At 44.8% G+C, this 26,449-nt stretch overlaps 1 protein-coding gene across 1 annotated transcript in view; it reads left to right on the top strand.

The window, feature by feature from the left end:
- The window catches only part of DPF3 (double PHD fingers 3), a 340,339-nt gene that overhangs the window by 287,286 nt on the left and 26,604 nt on the right, over positions 1-26,449 (top strand). Inside the window, 1 exon segment of the mRNA XM_042781015.1 lies at positions 14,752-14,889. Coding sequence (XP_042636949.1) covers positions 14,752-14,889 — 138 coding nt within the window.

A 26,449-nucleotide genomic window follows, 5' to 3' on the forward strand; every position in this document is an offset into this window, starting at 1 on the left:
TTTTTTTTTTTTTTAATGTTAAGGTGTAATCCTTACTGAAGGCTGTAGTCTTTTAGTCTTTGCTCTTTATCAATAGGTGCCTCAAGTTCTCTTTGTTTTCAGCAAGCAAGGTTGTGTTATCTGCATATTGCAGCTTGCTAATGAATCTTCCTCCAATCCTGATGTGCATTCTTCTCCATATAGTCCAGCTTTTTGGGTTACTTGCTCAGCATACAGATTGAATAAGTATGATGAAAGGATACAACCCTGATACACATTTTTCCTGATTTTAAACCATGTGTATACCCTTGTTCTGCTTAAACAACCGTTCAAACAACTTGTTCTGTTCAAACAACTGCCTCTCAGTCTATGTACAAGTTCTGCAAGAGCACAATTCAACTTGAACTTGTATATGAGCAATTGATAGTTTGTTCCGCAGTCAGCCCCTGGCCTTGTTCTGACTGATGATATTGAGCTTCTCCATAGTCTCTTTACACAGATGTAGTTGATTTGATTCCTGTTTATTCCACTCAGTGAGGTTCATGTGTATTAACCCATTGCTGTCAAATTGATTCTGACTCATAGTGACCCTATAAGACAGGGTAAAACTGCCCTATTGGGTTTCCAAGGCTGTAAATTTTATGGAAGCAGACTGCCATATCTTTTCCCCACAGAGTGGCCAGTGTGTTTGAATCACTGACCATTTGATTAGCAGCCCCGCTTAACCACTGCACCACCAGAGCTCCTTTCTACATGTATAGTTACCATTTATATTTGCATATTGATTAATATGCAGTCAAGATGCATTGATAATTAGTCCAAGGGACTAGTGGACCATGCAAACCTCAGCCTACATGGCTCTGAGACCAAAAGAACTAGATATGGTACCCAGTTACCACTACCAACCACTTGGAAAAGGATCAAATTAAAGCTATTTCCAATGAATAAGTCATTGGTCTTGCAAAATTCTGTTATGCAATCTCCTGTGTCATTTTATCACCAAAACTATATTTTCCAATTACTAATCCTCCTTTGTTTCCAGCTTCCATATTCCAACCACCAGTAATTATCAATGCATCTTTTTTTCTTATGTTTGATTATTTGTTTTGTTTTATTTTTTTAATGGTGGCATAGTAGGTAAAGGCATTTGGCTGCTAACCGGAAGATTGCTGGTTCAAACTCACCTGCTGCAATGTAGCAGAAACATGAGGCAATCTACTTCCATAAATATTTATAGCCTTGGAAACCCAATTGGGGTCACTATGATTCAGAATTGACTTGATGGTAGTCAGTTTAGTTTTTGGGTTATTGTGATTTGGGTGAAAGTTTACAGAGCAAATTCATTTTCCATTCAACAATTCATACACATTTTGTTTCATGACATTGCTTGCAATCCCCATAATGTAACAGCTGTCTTCCCACTTCCTCCCTGTGGCTACCTTTTCCCTGTGACCTTCTTTCCTGTAAGTAGCTCTGGTGGTGTAGTGCCTAAGGCATTTGACTGCTAACCAGAAGGTTGGTGGTTCAAACCCACCAGCCACTCCTCAGAAGGAAGATTGGGGAATCTACTTCTGTAGTGATACTGCCTCAGAAACCCAAGGAGGGGTCACTCTGAGTCGGATCCGACTTGATGGCAGCAAGTTGAGTTGTTGAGACTCTTTCCTGTGCATTCTTGCCCTCTGAGCTATCTTGCTGTGCAAATGTTGCCCTGATCTCCCATGGTTGATTGTTCTAAGGAGTCTACCTACTTGGTGTAATTGTTTCCTTTGTAGTCCTGTCTATTGTTTGGCTAGAAGTTAAGCCATGGGAGTGAGTTCAATTGCAAGGCTGAAGGGTGACTAGGGTCATAGTCTTGGGGGTTTTACCAGTCTCTATCAGACCAGTAAGCCTGGTCTTTTTCATGATTTTGAGTTTTGTTCCACATTTCTCTCCCAATCTATGCAGGGTCTCCTACTTTGATCCTTTTCTGAGTGGTTGACAGTGGTAGCTGGGCACCATCAAGTTTTTTTGGTCTCAGAACCATATAGGCTGAGGTTTTCATGGTCTGCTAGTCCCTCGGATTAATTACCAGTGCATCTTTATTGAATATTTAATCAATTTCTGACTGCAGAAGTTGGTAACAATCTTCAAGTTCTTCATCTCTGGCGATAGTGGTTGGAGTGTAAATTTGAATAATCGTCATAGTAACTGATCTTCCTTGTAGATGTATAGATAGATATTCTATTATCATTGTATTTCAGGATAGATCTTGAAATGTTCTTTTACTCTGCTGGGGATCCAAAATCAGGTTATATGAATTTTGAAATGAAAGGCTTGGTGTTCATCTCCATTCTTCCTGGCTTTTAAACTGGGAGTCATATTCACATATGGCAAATTCCAAAAATGAGCAGAATCTCCCTGGATAAAGACACAGCACTCATGGATCAGCAGAGTTTGATGGAGCCTGGCCCTGGGCTCCCTCCTAATAGATAGGTTAGGGCCAAGCCCCTGGGAGTGTGGCTCTGAGAAATCGAGATGCTCCACCTCCCTATCCCAGCCCCCAGTGTCTCTATCCAGAAGAAGTCAGTTTAAAATAAGCATCAAGGGTGGCCTAGAAGATGCAAGGGAGCCACAGGAAGGCAGCTGCAGACCTTCCTTGGTGTGGTGGGGAGAGGGGTGTAGCCAGTTCCCAATGGAACCTATGGCTGGGAGCCTACCTTTTTTTTTTTTTTTTCTGTTGCAGTTGAAGGAACAATAGCTTTAAGAGGCACACAGGTCTTGGAAGGCCCAGAGAAAACAGCTGAGAAGTGCTAGAATGGAGGGGACCTAGAGATCATCTGATCCAACCCCCATATTTTTACAAACGAGACCAGGGCCTAGAAAGGTATGGGATCTGTCCAAGGGTGTGTAGTGGGTTCATCCCAGAGCCAGGGCCAAACTCCAGGTCTCACGAGGGCCACCCACACTGCTGGCCTCCTGGCTGTGAGAGGAGAGAGAGGGGAAACCTTGGGTGTGGTTAGCCCCGGACTTGAACAAAAGGAGCTTCTTGTCCCTTAAGCAGAGGAGGGTCTGAACGTTGCAGGGCCTGGGTGAACCTTGGGGCCTGGCTTTTTATCACTGTGTGCTCTGTGGAACCGTGGTGGCTCTTGAGAAAAGCCTGGGCATTTAGAGCTGTCCTAGGATGTCCTGCATGGAGAATCCAGCCCTGGGCTGGGAAGAGGGCAAAACTGTTTTTGCATCTTGACAGATGGATCCATCCAGGGGATTAGCAACCCCACCCTAAGTACCCCAGTCTGAGCTGGTGGTTTTTTGAATATCTCATGTGTTTTGCCACAACCTGAGTTGGTATCTGAGAGTCACTGGGGGAGCTTTCCTCACTTTGGGTTTCTCCACACTTAGGGTTAGGAGATGGTGGTTGTAGGCAATCCTCTGTCCCACAGCTCTGCAAAGAGTAGGTGGAGGGCTGTTGGGAGGTGTGCAGAACCCCAAATTTCTTTTGGAAGCAGTCGAGGAGAGTGTGATTCTCCTATGAAAACAGCTTCCTTTTGTATCTGTCTAGATCCAGGAGGGCACAGGATTCCACTCAGAAGGGCTGAATGGAAGATAATTTGATGAAGGAGTGATTACAGAGGTGTGGATAGGATAAAGGTACCCACAAAGGAGAGTGGAAAGCCCTCCCCTATCTTGAGCCCTCAAGGGCAAGGGGAGAACATGGTCCACAGAGCCAGTGAGGGCCAGAGCCGTGGAGTACTTGAGGCTTCCTGACTCGTGCTTGCAGCCACAGAGGGCAGGCACAGCCCTGCACCAGCATGGTGCTCAAGCAGGAAGGGAAAACAAAACAAAACAAAAAACCCAAAGTTGTGGAGGTGATTCTGATTCATGGGAACCCCATGTAAACTGCCACATAGGGTTTTCTTGGTTGCAAGCTTTACACTGCTGGGTGGCTTGGAACCACCAACCTAGCAGTTGAATGCAAACCATTTGCCCCACACACAGACCTAAAGCAAAAAGGATGGGAGGCAAATACCTACTTTCTCTTTCTTCTCACCCTCCCTTCTTCTGCCAAACTCAACCAGAAGTAAGGCAAAGTGAAGCAGGTCATAGAGTTCAGCCCACAGGCCTTGGGTTGTTGTTGTTATGTGACATTGAGTTGGACCCGATTCATAGTGACGCCTCCTTGGGTTTCCGAGGCAGTATCGCTACGGAAGTAGATTGCCCAACCTTCCTTCCGAGGAGTGGCTGGTGGGTTTGAACTGCCAGCCTTCTGGTTAGTAGTCAAGTGCCTTAGGCACTATGCTGCCAGGGCTTGGGAGGGGTGGCAAATGGACAACCACCACTGTTATCTTTCAGGTGGGTGCTTCAAAGTCAGAGAGACCTGAGTTCAAGCCCTTCCTCTGACATTGAAGGGATTGCTTCACCCTGCCACGTCTCAGTTTCCTTACCTGTAAAATGAGAATAATAATAATAATCTCAAGAGTGGTAGTGAGATTAAATGGAGGACTGTTTGCCTGCCTGATTGTCTCCAGGTATGATGCCTTTAAGTTATTACAGCTGACAGGCACTGCTGGGTCTGTTTTACAGATGAGGAAGTTGAGCTGCGGAGAGAGGGGGTGGCGTCCTCAGGGTTGTATGTGAATACCTGGGGCAGAGCTGGGAATGAGATGCGGCCTGGTGATTCCCAAGGCCCAGCTTTTTCTTCTGGAGGCTCATCCCGTAATTGCTTTCAGTCTCTCGGAAACCACTGGCTCAGATACCCACTGCGTGCTCCAAGTTGGGCTGATGAAAATGTGCCAGAGTCATTAAGTTATCAGTGGGGAAGGCAGCCGCTTCTCCCCGGCAGGAAGGATTCTGCTGTCTGCTGCAGCCGGCTTTGTTCATACAAACTGCCCCTGTTCTTCCCCTCCTCCTCCGCCTCCGCCTCTGGACAAGAAGGAGTGAGTGGGGTAGGGCCGGGGTGGGGGATGTTGTAGGTATTTTGGGGCAACACTGAAGGGCTCAGAACTCCAGACAGGAGGTCCTGCATGGAGGATCTGGCCCTGGGCTGGGAAGGGGGCAAAAGTGTTTCTGCAGCTTGACAGATGGATCTGTCACCGGGGGGAAGGAGAGAGAGGAAGGGGAGCTGGACCTTCATCATTGTCACAGCTGGTCCTGTCTAAGTGTGCCGTGCCAGGAACACAAAGCCCAGGTGCATGCTTGCCAAGGTGAACCGAGGAGCTGAGGCTGCACAGGCAGGACTGGCTGGTCCCAGGGGCAGTGGCTTCAGAGGTGCATGATGCAAAGACGCAAGCCTGGGGGAAGGAGATTGGAGGGGGAGATGGGGACACGGCCCTCTCGCAATGCTTTAGCAGTCTCTAGGCTCAGTCTGATTCCATACCACAGATAATTCAGAGAGAGATTATTGACGCGACAAAAGGATAGCAGATGGTTCCAGGACTTTATTTTCAGAATGTTTCCTTCCCCACCTTCTTTTGCTGGCTACTCCACAAGCCTAGTCTTGAAACTACTAGATTTTTTTCTTCTTTTGGTTTTTTCTTTTCCTTTTTTTTTTTTTTTTTTCTGCTGCCCATTTGATTGCAGGGAGGATCATAATAGCTGACAATTACTGAGACTTACTATATGCAGGGCACTGTTTTAGATGCATCCTTGAAGGTAACCCTCACAGCTGTGAAGGAACTGTGCTGTCGTTGTTGGTTTTAGTTCCCGAGGTGTCTCTGACCCATGATGACCTGTGCGTAACAGAACGAACTGTTACCTGGTCCTGTGCCTTCTTCATGGTCATTGCTATGTTTGAGTCCATTGTTTTGGCTGTTGTGTCAATTCATCTCATGGAAGGTTCTCCTCATTTTTGCTGACTCTCTGTTTTACCAACCATGATGTTCTTTTCTAGTGATTGGTCTTTCTTCATGATACCAAATAAGTGAGCCAAAGCCTCACCATCCTTACTTCTAAGGAACATTCTGGTTGTATTTCTTCTAAGACTGATTTGTTCATTCTAGAAGTCCATGGTACATTCAATATTCTTCGCCAACAGCGTGGTTCAAATACATTAATTTAAAAAAAAATGTTTACTGTAATTTGGGTGAAATTTTACAAGGAAGATTCATTTTACATTCAACAGTTCATACACATTTTGTTTTGTGACACTGTTTACAGTCCTCACTGTCAGAGCTCTCTTCCCACTTCCTCCCTGAGGTTACCCTTTCCCTGTGTCCTTCTTGCCTATCAAATGCATCAATTCTTTGTCTGTCTTCCTTTTTCATTATCCAGCTTTCACATGCATACTGCTGTCATTCTCAACCCCCTTTCCCAGAGAGGAAGCTGAGGCACAGAGGGGTTTAGCATCTCATGCAAAGGTATAGCAAGCCAGCAGCATTTCCAGGATTTGAACCAGGGCAGTTCAGACTCAGCCTACTCACCCACTACACATTCTGAGGGCAGGACCAGAGCAGCTGATGGCACTGGAATCATGACTGCTGAGTGAGTAACTGCCCTGGCCAGACTTCAAAGGCCACTTCAGAAAGGACTTTTGCTCCTGACTCAGGCCTGGTTGGTCCTGGGTTCACCTGGCAGTTCTTACACTATCAGGTCAGCTCTTTGAGGTGACTTAGTTTGCATTTTCACCCTAGCCCAAATGAGTTTCCAGGACTGGCTATATAATTTGCAGGGCCTAGGGTAAAATGGTAGCCTAAGGCACTTGACTGCTAACCAGAAGGCTGGCAGTTCAAACCCACCAGCCACTCCTCGGAAGGAAGGTTGGGCATTCCTACTTCCGTAGTGATACTGCCTCAGAAACCCAAGGAGGGGTTGCTATGAGTCGGGGTCGACTCGATGGCAAATAACAAAAAACAACATAACAGGGTAAAATGAGGGAGCTCTGGTAGCGTAGTGCCTAAGGCACTTGACTGCTAACCAGAAGGCTGGTGGTTCAAACCCACCAGCCACTCCTCAGAAGGAAGGTTGGGCAATCTACTTCTGTAGTGATATTGCCTCGGAAACCCAAGAGGGGGTCACTATGAGTTGGGTACGACTTGATGGCACATAACAACAACAACAACAGGGCAAAATGAAAATATGGGCCACTTCTTCAAGAAATTATTAAGAATTTCAAGATGGTGACAGCAGAGCATTAAACCAAACCTGGGCCCTTCAGAGTGCAGGGCTCTATGTGACTGCACAGGTCACACACCCATGAAGCCAGCCCTGTGCATCTTATAAGTGTTTGTAGTGGCAGGAAGATATGATTAAGAAAGTGCTGGATTTTCATTCTCTTCCAAGCTAGACAAAGCAGAATTTCCAAGGCATTTCTTTCCATCTAAATGTAGCAGTCAGTTCCTGATGCAATTCAAGCAAAATAAATCTTGGAAGTCTTGGCCATATCTCTTGTCCCTATGATGAAGTCATTCTTAAGGACTGGGACTTGGGGTCAGAAGCTTCATTTTGGGGTCAGGCATTTTGCTCTATTAACTCCAATCATGCCTTTCAAACTCCTCTCTCCTGCCTCTTTCTCTTCAGCTTACCAACCCACTCAAGGACCTCTCCTATTAACCAACAAGCCCGCACCAGCCTCCCATGACTCCACAGTCCCCACGCCCACCAGCCTCACTCTTCCTTCCCTGCTCAGCCAGGCTGGAAGGAATTGTCTGTTGGCCCTGCCACCATATCCTCACTGCTAGGAGTGTCCCAACTCTCTGTAGTCTAGTCTTGTCCTCCATGATGTCATTGAGTCCCTTCTTAAGTAGAGTGACTTCCTAATTGCCAATCTGGTGGTATCTTCTCAGTCCCTACCTTTCTAAGAGCTTTCTTAGACTTCTGATGTCATCCTGGCTCTGCGTCTGCATCCAAGTCTCCTCTGTAAAACTGGGCATTTTCTGTGAGTAAACTTACTTGAAGCACTTAGAACAAGCCATGTCCTGTTGTAAGCTCAACACTCAATAGCTGTTAGCAGTTGCTGTGACTGGCCTTATCGTCATTACTGCCATTTTCATCGTTACTGCCATCTTGAGACCCTCCTACTTTGGCTTTTGTGGCTCACTCCTGACTGGTTCTTTCTCAGTGAATTTTTAAAAAAAGGACTTTGTCTTTGTTCCTCAGAATCTTAAGATGCTGGAGTTCTGTCCTATGTCCATGCTTCTTTTCTCTGTCTCCACAATCTTTCTTGCCACTTCTCTCCATACCTGTGGCTTCCATTGCCACACTTCCAACTGCAAAATCCATGCATTTGTCCCTAACTCTGGGAGCTCTGGTGGTGTGGTGCCCAAGGTACTACACTAGAAGGCTAGTGGTTCAAACCCACCAGTCACTCCTCAGAAGGAAGACTGAGCAATCTATTTCCATAGAGATTCTGCCTCAGAAGCCCAAGGAGGGGTTGCTATGAGTCAAAATCAACTTGATGGCAGTGAATTTGGTTTTTTGGTTTTTGGTCCTTAACTCCAGGTGTATAAAGCTAATCCTGGACTGAACTCTTTTTCTGTCTTCCTTAAATCCAGTTGTCCTCCCACATCCTTCTACCTGGTTGTCCATGTCAGAAAACCTGGGCATCTTCTTTCCTTCCTTTAGCTGATATTCAGTGTCTACCACAAGTCAGGGCCCATGCTGGTCACTAGAGACGCAACAGTATGCAAACCCACAGGGTCTTCCCACTTGCCGACAATGGGAGAGACACGTATTGATTCATGATCAGTCCTAGGAAGGTCTTAAATCTGGAGACCTAACTTTGATTAAGGTGCTCTGGTGGCATAGTGCCTAATGCATTTGACTGCTAACCACAAAGCTGGTGGTTCAAATGCACCAGCCACTCCTTGGAAGGAAGGTTGGGCAATCTACTTCTGTAGAGATACTGCCTCAGAAACCCAAGGACGGGTCTCTATGAATCGAATCGACTTGAAGGCAGTGAGCTTAATTTTGGTTAGTTTCTGGGTGGTGCAAATTATTAACATGCTTGGCTGCTAACTAACATGTTAGTCAGCCACTCAAATCCACCCAGAGGTGCCTTGGAAGAAAGACCTAGTGATCTACTTCCAGAAAAACCAACCACTGAAAGCTTTATGGAGCACGGTTCTACTCTGATGTGCATGGGGTGGCCGTGAGTTGGAGATGACTTGATGGAATCTGATAATTGTGATTATAAATTTCCTTGAGGAAGGATACTTGAACCTAGACCTGAAATATGATTAAGTGTTAATTAGGCAAGTTAAGGAAGATGGTGGGACTGGGGGATCATTCTGGGTAGAGGAAATAGCTTATGCGAATGCTCTGTGGTAGAAAGAAAAATGTTCACAAAATCAAAAGAAGGCCAGTGGGTGGGAGGGCTGAGAATGAGGTAGAACATAGTATCAGATGAGGCTGGAAAGGTAGGCAGGGGCTAGATCGTACAAGACCGGGGAGCCCACGCTAGTCTTTCTAGGCTCCACCTTGCTGTTTACACCCTTTCCCTTCCCACCAGAGTTTCTTTGTTTAACCCCTGTCCCATCATGTTCTTCCTCTCCATTCTTAAGTCATTGTTTCACACACAGAAAATTAAATAGCATCTTGCCACCTTCAAATCCATCTTCTGCACCATGATCTTAAGTAGTATTTCTAAAATATAAATGTAATTAAGTTGGCCCTCTGAATAAACTCCTGCCTTGACTTCCTGTTGCCAGCATAAAGTCCTATCCTGCTTCCTCTTGTTAGTCCCTCTCTCTTCCTGCCCCAACACCTTCTTCACACCGGCTTTAGTGAATGCCCCCAGTTCCTCAGATATGCTGTATTGAATGTGCTTTTTGGTCTTTTGATGCTGCTGTTGAGTCTGTTTGGACTGGTGATGACTCTATGTGTGTCAGAGCAGAATTGTGCTCCATGGGGTTTTCCATGGCTGATTTTTCAGAAGGAGATCACCAGGCCTTTCTTCTGAGGCACCTCCAGGTGGACTCAAATGTCCAACCTTTTGGTTAGCAGTTGAAAGCATTAACTCTTTTTTTCTTTTTTTTTAACCACTCAGAGACTTCTACAGGTTTTAACTCTGCTTGGAATGTCCTTTCCTCCTTTGCTTAGTGAATCTTGCTCATCTCACAAGGGCAGCTCCACTGTTCCTCCCTTGTGGAAGATATCCCCATCACACTCAAGCCACATGCTGGCCATCTTTTTTATGCCCCTTTTTGCATGGCTCACACTCATGCTGATGCCTGTATCCCACCTTCTACTTCTTGTTTACATGTGCATCTCTTCTGCTGAATTGTGAACTCCTGCAGGAAGTGGACTGGGTCTTGTTAATCTCTGCCCTTCTGGTACCTCAGGGCTGGGCACACACTAGATGTGTCATGAATGTTTTCTTGAGTTGAAGACCTGATGTTGAAAGAATGGCATGGTACAAGCAAACAATGAAGCTCTACTCAGGTCTTCGTAAAGGGATCATGGTTAAATTTTCTGGTTTCCAGGACCTCCATGTGCCCACTGGTTCTAGGCCTCAGGGCTGCCTCCCATTACCCCTGCCTGTCATTGTATCCATTCAAGAGGGCAGGTGGATACAAAGTGGGTGGAGTTAAGCCTAAATATACTCCCACTCCTAGCATAATCATTCTCAAAATTTATTGATTGTCAGAATCACCTGAAAGACTTGTTAAAACAGACTGCTAGATCTTACCTCGGGAGCTCTGGTAGCATAGTGCCTAAGGCACTTGACTGCTAACCAGAAGGCTGGTGCCCACTAGCCACTCCTTGGAAGGAAGATGGGGCAATCTACTTCTGTAGTGATACTGCCTCGGAAACCCAAGGAGGGGTCGCTATGAGTCGGGTCTGACTCGACAGCACATAACAACAACAATAACAACAACGTCAAGTTCCCAGATGATTGTGATGGTGTTCCTCTAGGGACTATTCTTTGGGAATCTCTGTTCTGGTAAAAGGATTTACTTTAAAAATTCACTCTCTATGAGTGCTGGGGAAGGATATAAGGGAAGCTTTTTACTTTGGTTTTGTAGGTTTTAAGAACTATTAGTATTAGATTAATGTGGACAGATGGATCATATTCTATGAGAATACCTCCTCTCCCATCTCCTAGTTTTCCCACAATGTGTTTCAGTTTCACTCAATAAATATGTTTTGAGGGTATAATATGTACATGGCAACATATGTGCAGGAGTTGTTGATAATATCAAGATGAAACAGACATGAAATGTCCTTAAGAGAGATCCTCCCATGCAGTCATAACTATAATTCAAGGAGTCCAAAAAGTAAATGCATAATCTTATGGTAGTGAGTTCCCCATCAGTGGAGTTGTCCAGACAGGCTTCTAGAATATTCAAAAATCCATTGCTCTTGAACAGTTTCTACTCATGGTGACCCCATATGTGTCAAGGTAGAACTATGCTCCACAGGGTTTTGTTATTTTTTCACTTCTATTGTGGTGAAAATATACACAACAAGACATTAGTCAACATAACAACTTCCACATTTGCAGCTCAGGGATGTTAATGACATTTTTCATGTTATGCCACCATTATTGCTGTCCTTTTCCAAAATATTCCACCACTATTAAACTCAATGCCCTACAAACAAAAGCCTCCATTCTCTCCCTCCCTCTTTTTCCATAGAGTTTTCAATGGCTGATGTTTTGGAAGTAGAACACCAGACCTTTCTTCCAAGGAGCGTTTAGGTGGACTTGAACTTTTCAGTTAGTAGCCAAGAGTTAGGGACTCACCATGTAGGGACTCCCTCCAGAATATTAGTAGCAATAAAATAATTTGATATGTGGTCAGACTACATGATCATTCAGGTCCTGAAATTCTGTGATTAAAGAAGACAGTGACAATGGACATAACAAAAAGACATATATGAAATTCCATAGAAATTACAGTGGGGAGATCTGCAAAGGCAGATGAAGCTTCCTTTTGTAGATACTGGTATTTTTTATCATTATTTTGAATATTCCTCACCAACAGAACACTTGGTGACTAAATGGATTTATATCCAATGACCCCATAATTTGCTGTTTATTGACCTCAGATCATTTAAAAGGTTAAATGGAAAATGCCACAAGAAGGCCTAGATTATACCTATGGGGACTCTTTAGGTCTCACTTTCTGAGTCAAATGGAATTGAGATGTATAGTGCCATTTGTTTTTCTACAATATTTACAACAAAGAACGAGAGAAAAAATGTAAGTAGCCAGTTTCAGGGCATGAATTTATAGTTGCTAGGTCATCAACTTGAATGTCAGACGCTCATCTTACCTCATTAAGGAAGTTTGATTGATTGCCATGTTCCATAGCATGAGGCAAGGGTCAAAGTCTCTCTTTTAAGAAGGCCAACACTTAAGATATGGCAGACCAAGTAAGCGCCCCCCCACCACTATTATTTATTAAGAACTTATTAGGTGCAGCACAAACAGTTTGTGCTCAACTACCAACCTACAGGTTGGGGCTCAAACGCACCCAGTATGGAAGAAAGACCTGACAACGTGCTTCTGTAAAGATTAACCAAAAAAAAACCACACCAAACTCACTGCCATCAAGCCGGTCCTGACTCATAGCGACCCCTCCTTGGGTTTCTGAGGTGATATCTCTACGGAAGTAGATTGCCCAATTTTCCTTCCGAGGCATGGCTGGTGGGTTTGAACTGCCAGCTTTCTGGTTAGCAGTCAAGTGCCTTAGGCCATCCTATGGAGCAGTTCTACTCTGCAACACATGGGGTTGCCGTGAGTTAGAATCAACCAGATGGTTATGGTTTTGTTTTTTTGATTTTATTATGTGCCGGGCACTGAATGAAGTGCTCTACAAGTATTATTTATAATCCTTTAAACTATGCTTCAAGTAATAGTATCCTCATTTTTCTGATAAGAAAAAAGGCACAGAGAGATTAAGTGTCTTATTTAGACGCACAGCAAAACTCCTCAATTCATTTTTGAAGTCAACATAACCATAAAACCAAACCCTGATAAAAATCCAAAAATTCTAGATCTATCTCAAGTGTGAGATATGCAAAATGCATTATTAGCAAATAGAATGCAGTAGTGTATCAAGCAGAGTGTGTTCTAGGAATGGCCCAAATGGATCAGTAATAGGAAATATTAGGAACTTAACATACTTTACAGACGGCTGGCGGTTCAAACCCACCAGCCACTCCTCGGAAGGAAGGTTGGGCAATCCTACTTCCGTAGTGATACTGCCTCGGAAACCCAAGGAGGGGTCGCTATGAGTTGGGGCCGACTCGACAGCAAAACAACAACAACAACAACAACATACTTTACCGTACCTACAAACTAAAGGAAAGCTATATATTAATAGATGGTGCTGAAAGGGCAGTCAATAAAAATTCTCCAACAATAAAAAATCTAAAACAGGAATAGGAAGAATTGCTTAAATATGATAAAGACTAAAAATGAATCAAATATATTACACTAAATAGTGAAAACTAAATCCAGCTTCATAGAAATAGGAAATGCTTGCTTTTGTCATTTTAAAATAATGTTTTGGTGATTCTTACAAGTAAATTAAGGAAATAAAATGGTTGGTATAAATTTGGGAAAGGAGAGATGACATTATCTCTTTTCCCAATATTGTATACCTAAAAAACCCAAGAACATCTAGAAAGAAACTCTACCAGAAGTAATAAGGGAATTAGATAAGATGACAGGACAACAGCTCTTCTCCATACCACCAGGGTCACCCAGCCATTGAACACTGGTGCCTGCAACCGGGATTTGATCCAAGTTTGATGCAGAAGTCTGTGTTCTTACTACCTGATGAAGTTTTTTTGGAACACAGTCATGTTAGCACAAATGGAAAGGAGAGCCTTTTAGTGCTTGTAACTTCCAGTGCTTTAGTGGAGCAGATGCGTTTGCTCTGCTGGGGGAGAGGGAGACGAGATTAGAGCGTTGGCATGGGATTTTGATTGTGAAGAGCCTCAAGTCCTCTGCTACCAGCAATACTGCCCTCCTAGGGGCTGAGATATTAATGGGGCTGTGTGTGGGTTGAGGTTGGGAGTGGTAGTCTGGGGTTACCTATTTAGCCAGACTTTTGCTTCCTAGGCACTGAGTAGCCAACCAACCAAACTGCATCCCTTTCTTCTTGGCTCCAAGAAGACATAGTTATGTCCCTTGTTGCTTTTGTCTCAAACTGTCCATTTGAGGTTTAGTGCTTATGAGGACCCATTTTTAGAGATTTCGGGTATCAGAGGCCTGCCTGAGATATCAAGGGTATAAGCTTGGGTTATTATATTCACTAGGGATGCTGTATGTAAAACTTTACTACCTAAGAGTCAGTCACAGGGTGGTAGAAGGAACAGTATAGGAGACTTGGTTTCTCATGACACTGCCACTAATTAGCTGTGTGTTCCCAGGCAAATCCCTTAGCCTTGATGGGCCTCCCTTATCTGTGCCATGGGGTATTCTTGAGTTAGATAGATTCTCAATGCCCTTTGACTTCAAAGTTATAATAACAATCACCCTTACCTTGTGCCTGATACTATTCTAAGAGCTTTGCATAGATAAACTTCTCACAACAACCCCATTTTACATCTAAAGAAACTGAGGCACAGAGTGGTTGACTTGTCTGAGCTCTCACAGCTAGGAAATGCTGGAGCTCTTGCATAGAGCTCTTAGACTCTATCCTGTTAATGTTTTTTTTTCTTTACCTGGGCCCATGTTGTTATAGTGGTGTTAGTTCTTTGGGTTGAGGGAAGGGGGCTTGAGGTCAGAGATCCTTTCGAAGGGTAAACTCAGCTCTGGAGTGGATGGACAGGGTCACTCCCGGGTAGATGATAGCAGTGGTTGCTGACATTTGTGCTTTCCCCTTTCTTTCCTCTTTCCATGTCTAGTCTGCGGCAAGCGCTACAAGAACCGGCCAGGACTCAGTTACCACTACGCTCACACTCACCTGGCCAGCGAGGAGGGGGATGAAGCCCAAGATCAGGAGACACGGTCCCCACCTAACCACAGAAATGAAAACCACAGACGTGAGTTCCCACTTGTGAAATTGGGACAGTGATGAAGGAGGGTGGGGTGGGTAGGGCTAGAGAGCATTCTTTTTTCACCTCTGGCATCTTCTGGTGGCAACTGTTGATTGGCCTTAATGTCCTGAGGTAGATTGAGAGTTTCAGCTCAGCCAGGCAACTACCCTTGTGGCATTCACATCCAGCTCTGCTCCCAGAGGAAGGAAGGTGAGTCTGAAGGCAGAAAGGAAAGGTCCTTACCTGGCCATTGGCAAATGCCAGACCCACTGCTCTTTTCCCTCAGATCCAGAAGATCCATTCACAGCTGCTAAACTGTGCTGGGTCATGGCCCTTGGGTGTGTCAGTTCAGGTAGCTATTTCCAAATGTCTGCTTGGCCTCCAAAAGATTTAAGAGAATATTTTTATCTATTGCCTGGCTTTGTTATACCAAAACCAAACCAAATGCACTGCCACCGAGTCCACAATTTTGGTACAGGGCTCTTCTGTCTTAGAAATACTGCCCTGAGCCTTCATGCTTTTTGCTTGAGCACTAGATCAGTAAACGTGAGCTGGGTAGACTTGTCACGTGGGATGCTGGGCACTTGAAGACCTGAAGATTTGTATTTGCATTTGTACTCTTTCCTTCCTCATCTTCCAGTTACAACTGGGGAGTTGAAAGGGGCTTTGTGTTTACTACTTGGCTTTCCTCCATAAGATTTCTTATGGTCTCTGGGTCTACAAAAAACCTCAAGAAGGGATAGGTTAATGTAGTCTTGATAGGGCTTATTTTAAGATGTGGGTCATTCTAAGATCATTGAGTGAAGAATATTTGTGGAGGCACCATGTGTTTTTCATTTTGCTCACAAGATTTGGTAGTAGGTGCTCTTAAAGCAAACAATTCAATGTAATTAAAGGCATCAATCCTTTAAAAATATTCAGACTCTGGGATTCGAGGGTGATGCTTATGCATTTCAGTCAATCAACTCAAGTCAACCAGTGACAGTTGGCTGCCTTCACCAAATATTTGTGATAATTAACACATCTGCAGCCAAGACTCTTTTGGATTGGCGTATGTCTTCCTCCAACCCCCAAGCCATGCTCATTATAGCATGGTCTTTTAAAGTTTTTAGTCACTTGCATGGTTCAAGTCTTTAGTGTGATAGACCCTTGTACTCTTACTTACTCTTCTCATCTGGACAGAATCTCAAAAGTCAGGCAGGAGGTATCTGACAGAACTTTTCCCACCTTCCCTCCTCAACTTCTGTGTAGCTGCGATACTGAAGTCCCTGTCTTCTCTCTGGGAAGAGTGTCCTTGGTCTAGTCACCCTCACCTTCCAGGAACTGATGTTTCCTGAAGCAGCTGCCGTTTGCCTTTCCGTCTCCCCTCTTTTCCCTTCTCTGCCTACAGAAAGTACAGTAAGAAGTGACCAAGGCACAGTAGTCTCTGCCATGAGGAGGCTGATAATACTCTCCTTTGTTTTGGGTTGCTATCTGGAAAGTATTTAGTAGAGATGGTTGCTCTCTCTAACATGTGATTACCCTGTTACTCACTGCTGTCAGGCTGATTCTGACTCGTGACAACCCCATGTGGTACAGAGTAGAACTGATCCATACAGTTTTCTCAGCTGTAATCTTTACAAAAGCAGATCACCAGGCCTCTCTTCCAAGGTGCTGTAGGGTGGCTTTGAATCACCAACTTTTAGGTTATCAGCCAATAACAAACCTCTTGTGCCATCCGGACACCTTAAAGCATGTATTAAGATAAAAATCAAACCCACTGCCATCAAGTTGAATCTAACTCATAGCAACCCTATAGAACAGAGTAGAACTGTCCCATAGGGTTTCCAAGGCTGTACATCTTTACGGAAGCTGACTGCTTCATCTTTCTCCCACAGAGCAGATGGTGGGGTCCAACCGCTGAACTTTTGGTTAGCATCCCAGTCTTTAACCACAGCACCATCAGAACTTCTAAAGTATATATCAGTTTGGTGGTGTTTTTCACTTCCCCCAGTACTGGCTTATCTTTTTTACATACTTTTGCCAATGGCAGCCATTTTGTTCCGTGAGGTGCTTCCCTCACATTACAGGGTTTGCAATACTTCTCTTCTGTCTGTGTCTCATTTCCTTTGGTTCTCCTATTCCCTTGCTATAGTGAGGTGTGTGCATGTGTTTACAGAGATGGCAATAGCAGAGGAAAGGTCCTTGTGGGAGCAGTTACTGCAGACCCCAAGTGGAAGGAGGCAATCTCTCCCTTAGCATTTCCTGTGCTTGCCTCTAGGTGGGCTGTTGCCATCGAGGACACTGGCATCTTTTTTGTGGTCCACCAGGATCACCTCACGTGTGCGCATCCCTTGTGTCTCGTCCTCTCCTCACCTTATAGCCAGCTCACCTTACTTAGTAGAGAAGCTGTGGTTTTTCCCTCCAAGATGGAGACGCTTCCCTAAAAAAATCTCAGCCTGATGCTTTTCTCATTCTTGTGGATTGTCAGGGAACTTACTCACTGCAAGCCACCCCCACCCCTTCGCCCCTCCTCGCCCTGCTGAGGAGAAATGCAGTTCTTCAAGGAGGATCATCTGGCTGCCCATGGGTTTTAAGCCTGGTGGATCCAGGGCTTCCCATGGAGAAGGCTCTAGACAGACACCTTTTTAGTAACATCTCCCACAGCATCCCCCTGAGGACAATTTGACTGACCTTCATGTTGCTTAGCAGGGAGGGTGCAGCAGAAAGGCCCCTGGTGTCTCCTGAAGCACTTGTCTCCCTCTCCCCAGTTTCTCTGGACAAATCCAAGAGATGCTTCTCTTTCTGCAGCCTCTTACTGCACACCACTGATCTGTCTGCTGCTCTAAGTGTGTGCTCTGTCCCTCCCACCTTCTCCTGGTGAGCAGCCCCCAACCATCGTCTCATGAGCACTAATTGCCAGCATCATTAGTACCCAGTCATTAGCTGCTCCCACTGTTTGGGGAGGGGGGAGCGCCTATCCATCCTTCCCCTAAATGCCACTGAGCCTGTGTAAGTGAATTGAACGTGACAGCTCTGCCACATCCTAAGGTCTCAGCTTCGAGATCCTTCCTCACCAGGGCTTTCTGAGTGGGGGAGGGAAGCAGGAAATCTACAGTGCCCCCAGGAAAAGGCCTGGGCTCTAGTGAAGGAGGAATGCTGACACTCCCTCTTCTGTAGAGCTTCAGGGTGACCCGAGCTGCTTGTGAGTGTGGCCTAATACAAAAACAGCCATGCAGACCTGGCAGGGCCACAGACAGCTGGGTTCACACCACTGGCAACAGTAGAGACCTTTTGACTTTGGTCCTCCTGCTGTCCCTTGTTCCATCCCCCTACTGTGTCTCTAGTGCAGCCCCTTGCTCATCCCCGTGCCCGCTGCTGCTGAAAGGGCACTCGAGCACAGCTAGCACTGGCGCCCCAGCCCCTGGCCCATGCTGTCCCCGAGCTGCCAGCTCAGCAATGGACTGCGATGCTGGCTGTCCTCCTGGCCCCCTCCCAGCTGATGTGCTCCCGCCTTTGTTTCTCTCCTAGTCTCTCATGTACTTCTGATTATATGTTTCTCATCTCTCCTTGAGGTTTGTCGCCTTTCTTCTGTGCCTCAACCACAGGCAGCCAAGGAAGGGACACTTGAAGTTCAAACACTCCCCCTTGCGAGATAGTACTTTTTGGATGGGGTCTCCCCCATCCCAAGCCATTGCCCTTCCTCTTCCTGTGTGATGGTGGATTTTTCTTCCTCCTTCCCGTATCTTCTACCACCATAAACCAATTTCTCCAAATGAAACTACCATCTGTGTGTGTGACATGCAGTTACATACTGTTCTGGTTCCCTAGTGCTGCTCTGACAGGAATATACCACAAATGGGATGCCCGTAACAAACAGAAGTTTATTCTTACCATCGGGAGGCTTTAAGTCCAAGTTCAAAGTGCCGGGCTCTAGGGGCTGGGTGAAAGCCCCTCAACCTTGGGTTGTAGCTCTGCCTTCTGCTCCCAGCCCAATGAAGCTGGAGGCTTTTCTTCACTCAGCTGCTGGCTGCTGAGGCTGACAAACCCAAGATGACAAGTAAAAAGGCACAGTCCAATGTTACCAACCCATAAAGCAGGGTATTACTTCAAGTCCACTGTAAGTCTCAAAGTCGGCAGAGCATGGCAGGCTGCTGAACAACATGGCTACATGCGGGGCCCAAGCATGCCATAAGTTAGAGACCATTCCCCAAGGCTTCTGCTTATATACAGGAAGCAGACCACATACCCTAAGGCAGCTACTCAGCTGTTCCCAGTAGATTGCACCATGGAGTTGATTACCAGTCTCATCATGGGGAATACTACATCCAGCTGCCCAGCCACTCAACCAGGCCCGGCCAAGTTGACACACAAACTGAACTACCACATATCCATAACCAAAAAAAACCAAACTCACTGCTGTCAAGTTGATTTGACTCATAGTGACCCCTCCTTGGGTTTCTGAGGTGGCATCTCTACAGAAGTAGATTGCCCAATCTTCCTTCTGAGGAGTGGCTGGTGGGTTTGAACCACCAGCCTTTGGTTAGTAGTCAAATGCCTTAGGCACTATATCACCAGAGCTACACATACCAAAAACCAAACTCAATGCCATTGAGTCGATTCTGACTCACAACAGCTCCCTTTGGGTTTCTGAGGCAGTAAATCCTTCTAGAAGTAGATTGCCCAGTCTTCCTTCCATGGAGTGGCTGGTGGGTTTGAACCACCAACCTTCTGGTTAGCAGTCAGATGCCTTAGGCACTATGCCACCAGAGCTCCTTATTACATACACATAGCCATATGTGGATATGAATAAAAAGAGGGATGGCTTGGGCAGATTAGGATTCTCAGAGAGGGGCTACGTAGAAGTATCCATTGTGGCTCCTAAAATACCACCTTGGTGCACAGTCCTGATGGCGCCAGTGTAGCAGAAAGAACACTGGATTAGAATTCAAAACTCCTTTGACACAAGCTCACAATGTCAAAATCCTTCTTGAATTTCTTTTGATTGTGATTTGAGTGAAAGTTTACATAACAAATAGGTTTCCCATTTGACAATTCATAAACATTTTGATTTGTGACATTGATTGCAACCACCACAATGTAACAGCACTCCTCCCTATGTTTTCATTTCCATTCCTTCTTCTTTCCTATCCCTTCCTGTCTCCCGAGCTTTATCCCTAGGCGAATGCTGCCCTTCTGATCTCATTTGGTTGATTGCTCTAAAAAGTGCATACCTCTCTGGAATTATGGTTCACCTCATAGGCCTATCACTTGGCTAAAAGTTGAGCCATGGGAGTGTGTTCAGTCCCTGGCTCAAAGGGTTATCTAAGGCCATAGTCTCAGGGGTTCCATTAGTCTCCATCAGACCAATAAGCCTGCTTTTTTTATTTTTTAAATGATTTTGAGTTTTGTTTCACTTTTTTCTCCCACTCTATGTAGGACCTCCTATTGTGATCCCTTTCAGAGCAGTCAGCAGTGGTAGCTGTGTACCATCTAGTTCTGGTCTCAGGGTGGTGGAGACTGAGGTTCACGTGGTACATTAGTTCTTTGAATTAATTGTTTCCTTGCATCTTTGATTTTCTTCACTCTTCTTTGCTCTGAATGGGGAGAGATTAATAGTTGTACCTTATCTTCTTGAATTTCTTTTTGCCTTCTCTACACAATGGGACTTCATTTTACTTGGATCCATAATCAACACCCATGGAAATAGCAGTCAAGAAATCAGATGACATAATGCACTGGGCAAATCTGCTGCAAACGACCTCTTTAAAGTGTTAAAGAGGAAAGATGTTACTTTGAAGACTAAGGTGCACATGACCCAAGCCATGGTATTTTCAGTAGTCTCATATGCATGTGAAAGCTGGACAGTGAATAAGGAAGACCAAAGGAGAATTGATGCCTTTGAATTGTGCCAAAGAATATTGAAAATACCATAGACTGCCAGAAGAACAAACAAATCTGTCTTGGAAGAAGTACAGCCAGAATGCTCTTTAGAAATGAGAATGTCTAGACTTCATCTCACATGTTGTTGTTGTTGTTATATGCCGTTGAGTCAGATCAAACTCAAAGCGACCCCTCCTTGGGTTTCCGAGGTGGTATCACTATGGAAGTAGATTGCCCAACCTTCCTTCCAAGGAGTGGCTGGTGGGTTTGAACTGCCAGTCTTCTGGTTAGCAGTCAAATGCTTTAGACACTACACTACCAGAGCTCCTTTCATCTCACATACTTTGGTTATATTGTTAGAAGGGACCATTCCCTGGAGAAGGATATCATGCTTAGTAAAGTAGGGGGTCAGCAAAAAAGGGGAGACCCTCAATAGGTTGGATTGACACAGTGGCTGTGATGATGGTCTCAAACGTAGCAAATATTGCAGGGATGGCATGGGACTGGGCAGTGTTTTGTTCTGTTGTACATGGGGTTGCTATGAGTTGGAGCCAACTCAGTGGCACCTAATAGCCACACCACCACCATGATGGGAATCTATGACAGATGATGTTTTCTTTTTGGGTGGTGGTAGGCATCTACGAAATCTTGACCTGGATGAAAATGCTGTGAAAATAAATTCTGTCTAGTGCATTCATCTGTCCATCCATTCTTCTACCCATCTATGGGTTCAATAACCATGTACTGAATACTGTCTATATTCTGGGATTGGGAAATACAGACATAAATAAGACTTGGTCCCTGTCCTTGAGGAGCTCACAGTCTTGGGAGGCAAACTGACATGTAGACAAACAGAAAAGTATGTTTAATAGGGGTATTGCCTGAGTTATCTAGTGCTGCTTAACAGAAATACCACAAATGGATAGCTTTAACAAACAGAAATTTATTTTCTCACAGTTTAGGAGGGTACAAGTCTAAATTCAAGGTATCGACTCTAGAGGCACACTTTCTCTGTGTTGACTCTGAGTGAAGGTTCTTATTCCTTGGCTTTTTGGTGATCCCCATGTGGCATAGTATCTCTTACCCTGTCTCAGCTTCCTAGTTTATATTTAATCCTTTTATATCTCAAAAGAGATTGACTCAAGGTATACCTACACTAATCCTGCCTCATTAACATAACAAAGAAAACCCATTCTCAAATGGGATTATAACCACAGGCATTGTTGTTGTTGTTGTTATGTACCATCGAGTCACACCTGACTCATAGTGACCCCTCCTTGGGTTTCCGAGGCAGTATCACTACGGAAGTAGATTGCCCAACCTTCCTTCCAAGGAGTGGCTGGTGGGTTTGAACCGCCAGCCTTCTGGTTAGCAGTCAAATGCCTTAGCCACTATGCTACCAGAGCTCCCAACCACAGGCTTAGAAGTTAGGAATTGAAACACACACACACACACACACACACACATATTTTTGTGGGGCACAATTCAATCCATAACAGATGTAGACAGAGGTCAAAGGACAAGGCTCAAGGGCACAGTGTAGTTTTGTAGCTTAGGGATTGATCTTTCAAGTCTGCCATCAGTATCACCTGGGACCTTGTTGGAAGTGCAAATTCTTGGGCTCCATCCCACACCATAGGAGATGTGATGAAACCCATGTGAAATTGTTCACTACAGATTAACAAGGAAGCACGAGTAAGTGTGTGCTTACCTTGCTTATTGGTACTCTGACCCTGTCTAGGATTATAAATTTGAAAAGAGGCTTTGATGACCATCTAGATGCAATGATGGGTCTCACCTCATCCAGAGCAAAGAAGAATGAAGAAAACCAAAGATAAATGGAAACAATTTGTCCAAGGGACTGTTAGACCATGCAATCATCAGTCTATATAACCATGAGACCAGAAGAACTAGATAGTGCCTGGCTACCACTATCAACAACTCAGAGGGAGATAGGTGCAGGAGATCCTGAGTAGAGTGGGAGAACAATGTGGAACAACACCCAAAATCCTAAAAAAAAAAAAAAAAAAGGCCAGGTTTGCTTATCTGATAGAGCCTGGTGAGAGCCCTGAGACTATGGCCCCTAGCCACCCTTCAGGTCTGGAACTGAACTCATGTCTGTGGATTCCAGGAATATGGGGTGAACATTTACATAGGTAGATATACTACTTGGGGCGATCAATCATGTTGTTGTTGTTATTTGCCATTGAGTCAGACCCAACTCATAGTGACACCTCCTTGGGTTTCTGAGGCAATATCACTATGGAAGTAGATTGCCCAACATTCCTTCCAAGGAGTGTCGGGTGGGTTTGAACCGCCAGCCTTCTGGTTAGCAGTCAAGTGCCTTAGGCACTATGCTATGAGAGCTTCTTTTATCATGGGAGAACAGAAATGCAGTGTTCGCATAGAGAGACAGCTTGAGGGGTGGGAGTGCATGGGAGGGAAGGACACAGAGAAGAAACAGGGGAAGTGAGAAGAGAGCTGTTACATTGTCGGGCATTGCAATCAATGTCATGAGACAAATGTGTATGAACTGCTGTACGGAAAATGAATCTGCTTTGTAAACTTTCACCCAAATCACAACAAGATTTTTTTTTTAAAAAAAGAGGGACTTTGATTCTGTAGGAAGGTGCTATGGGGTTGGGAGAGAGATAGATGCCAGCCATACTTAGAAGCAGAATCTTTGATGTGGTGGAAACAATGTGAAGTTATTCACTATAGATTACCAAGCAAGCACACATGAGCCTGTGCTTACCTTGCTTTTCTGTAATACAACACTGGGTGAATGCTATTGTTTGAGAGCCACTGTGATGAGCGATTTGCAAAGGCTTCTCTGAGGAGATGATAGTCAAGTTAGCCCTTGAAGAAGGATGGAGAGGATATTCCAGGAGGATGAGAGCTTTGTGGCTAGAGGGAACTGCAGGTTCAAAGGCAGGGAGATATGAAATGGTGTGGAAGGTTAGGCAATTGGTGGTAGTTGGGTCTAACCATAGTATTGGGTTCAGAAGCTGTGGAGTAATAGTGGAAAGGTAGGCAGGGGGACTACTAGAAACCTGTCTCATTCCAGGCTGTGTAGTCTTTATCCTGTAGGCTATGGGGAGCCGTAGTAGCAATTGCTAGAAAGCAAGAACAAATGATTTATATAGAAATCTGTTTGGAGTTTCATTAATTGGTAAATGATACATATCTTTAATATTACAAATGGAAATAACATGCTAACATACTGGAGCTCCGATAAGGGAAAGGTTTTTAAAAATATGTGTTTTTAAAATTTATTCAAGCCTATTTCTTAGGTCCATGGACTTGAAGTTGGGCTATCTGAGATACCCAGGAATCTCATCTTTTGTCTAAGGGTAGCACACCTGGCACATAGTAGGCTTTCAGTCTAGGTTGAAAGAAGAAAAGGCCCCACCCCTAGTGCACCTTTGGTGGGCATGTGCTCTGCAGAACTGAAAGAGGAGAACCAAGTTGATTAAGGGTCATGTCTGATGATTAGATAATCTGAAAATTAGTCTGATAATGCACAAATTATCTAAAAGAAGCACATGATGTCGTTGCCACACTGATGAAGAAAGATCTAACAGCTGTTAGTCTTCTGAGGTCCTCTGTCGTCTAGCATATGGGCCTGGGCCAACTGACACAGCTGTAAAAGACAGTGAAAATCCCTTTGAAACAAGCTTAACAATTTTGGACCACTCTGAAAGGTGCCTGAAAAGCCATAAAGTCCACACAGCCAACCACTTATCCAAACTTGATGCAGAAACTTCAGGCTTTATTATGAGAAAGATAAAATTCAGATACAGGGCTCTTGTCTGTCTTGAAAGTGAGCTGCTTCTGACTTCCTGAAGAGCAAATTAGAAAATTAGCATCAGGTGTTCTTCGGGTGAATTATTATTATATTCCCCCACTATGCTTGGTAAAGTGGAAGGTCAGAGGGGAAAACCCTCAGTGAGGTGGGTTGACACAGTGGTTGCTACAATGGGCTCAAGCATGGCTGGGATTGTGAGGATGATGCAGGACCGAGCAGTGTTTCATTCTGTTGTACGTAGGGCTGCTGTGAGTCAGAATTGACATGATGGCACCTAACGACAACAACAACAGCATTTACAAACCACAAAGCAAAGAAGGGCCAGACACACAGTTGATGTTGAGTTGACTGACTCATGGTGACCCCCTGTGTGTCAGAGTAGAACTGGGGTTTTCAATGGCTGATTGTGGAGGCAGATCACCAGGCCTTTCTTCTGAGGCTTCTCTAGTGAGACTCGAACTTCTAACCTTGTGGTTAGCAGCTGCCAGCTGAGTGTGTTGACTGCTTGTACCACGCAGGGACACCCTTGAAAGGATGTCTGGAGTTAGTTTTCAAGCCCCATGGGTCATCCACACTCTTGACTTAGTGGCTAAATGACTTTGGAATTGGCCAACCAGCATATGAAGCACAATCCTGCCACCCTGCCCTCTGTCTCCTTGCTGCGTAAATGTGGGTCATCAACATCGCTCTGCTCCTTAGTTATCTCATCTATAAAAAGTAGCTAATACTCATACTGACCTCCCAGAGTTGTCTTGAGTCTTAAGTGAGATGATATGGGTGTTTGGCACCATATTTGTGCATCCTGAGTGCTAATATCCCATTTGGACCAACAGAGCATTTCTATGACCACAAATGGCTAATCAGAGTCAGGGGCTCTGTCTAAGGCAAGGTGCTAGGATTTTTCTGTCACTGTGAAGTTAACTGCTGATGAGGTCTCATTGGCATCAATTATAAGGCCTGAGCCTGACCTGGTGCTGGCACATCTTTTGCTACATCTTAGATACGGGACACTGATCCTTCTATACGGGTAAATGTGAGTACTGAATACTTAGTGTGCAGGTGCTCAGTTGTGGTGCCAAGTATAACTGAGCCTCCAAAAAGGCATAACATGTGTCCTCAGCCATAGGAGTCACTTTTGGTTTAATTGGGGACCCAGTTAGAGAAAGCTGTGTGTGGAGCAGAATCTAACCAAGTGTGGCATCTCTCTATTTACCAGCCTATCTCCCCAGGGTCGTCATCCACACACCTCTTGGCTCTCTGTGAGCCTCCTTTATGGCTCTCACATTTTTGGCCTAATTACCTAGAAGGTTCAGGATTAAAGAGTTCCATGTATGACAACAACACTTACTAACATTCCTTGATTGTGTCAGTCACTGTGCTAAGCATGCCGCATCTACCTCAATCATTCCTCTCAACAATCTAGTAAGTTAGGTAAGGTAGGGGTTGGTTCCCCTAGAGGACACCAAGGTACACACACAAAAGCCATGTGACATGCCTACACATGCACAGAAGCAATGGGAATTCATGAGTCATATGTCATTGCTTAGGAGCTCTGGTAGCATAGTGCCTAAGGCACTTGACTGCTAACCAGAAGGCTGGCAGTTCAAACCCACCAGCCACTCCTCAGAAGGAAGATGGGGCAATCTATTTCCGTAGTGATACTGCCTCGGAAACTCAAGGAGGGGTCGCTATGAGTCGGGTCCGACTTGATGGCAAATAACAACAACAATAACAACATGTCACTTCTTGGGAATGCTTATTTATTTAGCCCTTTGATTTTTTTCTTGCCTTATCAGAAATAAAATAATGACAGGATACCTACTATGTGCTGGTACTTTGCACATATTATCTCATGTGATGTTCACAGCAAGCCAGCCTATAAGGCATCTGCTACTC

This window comes from Orycteropus afer, unplaced genomic scaffold, assembly GCF_000298275.1.
Source record: "Orycteropus afer afer isolate SDZICR_OR568_19922 unplaced genomic scaffold, OryAfe1.0 scaffold00079, whole genome shotgun sequence".
NCBI classification, from domain to species: Eukaryota; Metazoa; Chordata; class Mammalia; order Tubulidentata; family Orycteropodidae; genus Orycteropus; species Orycteropus afer.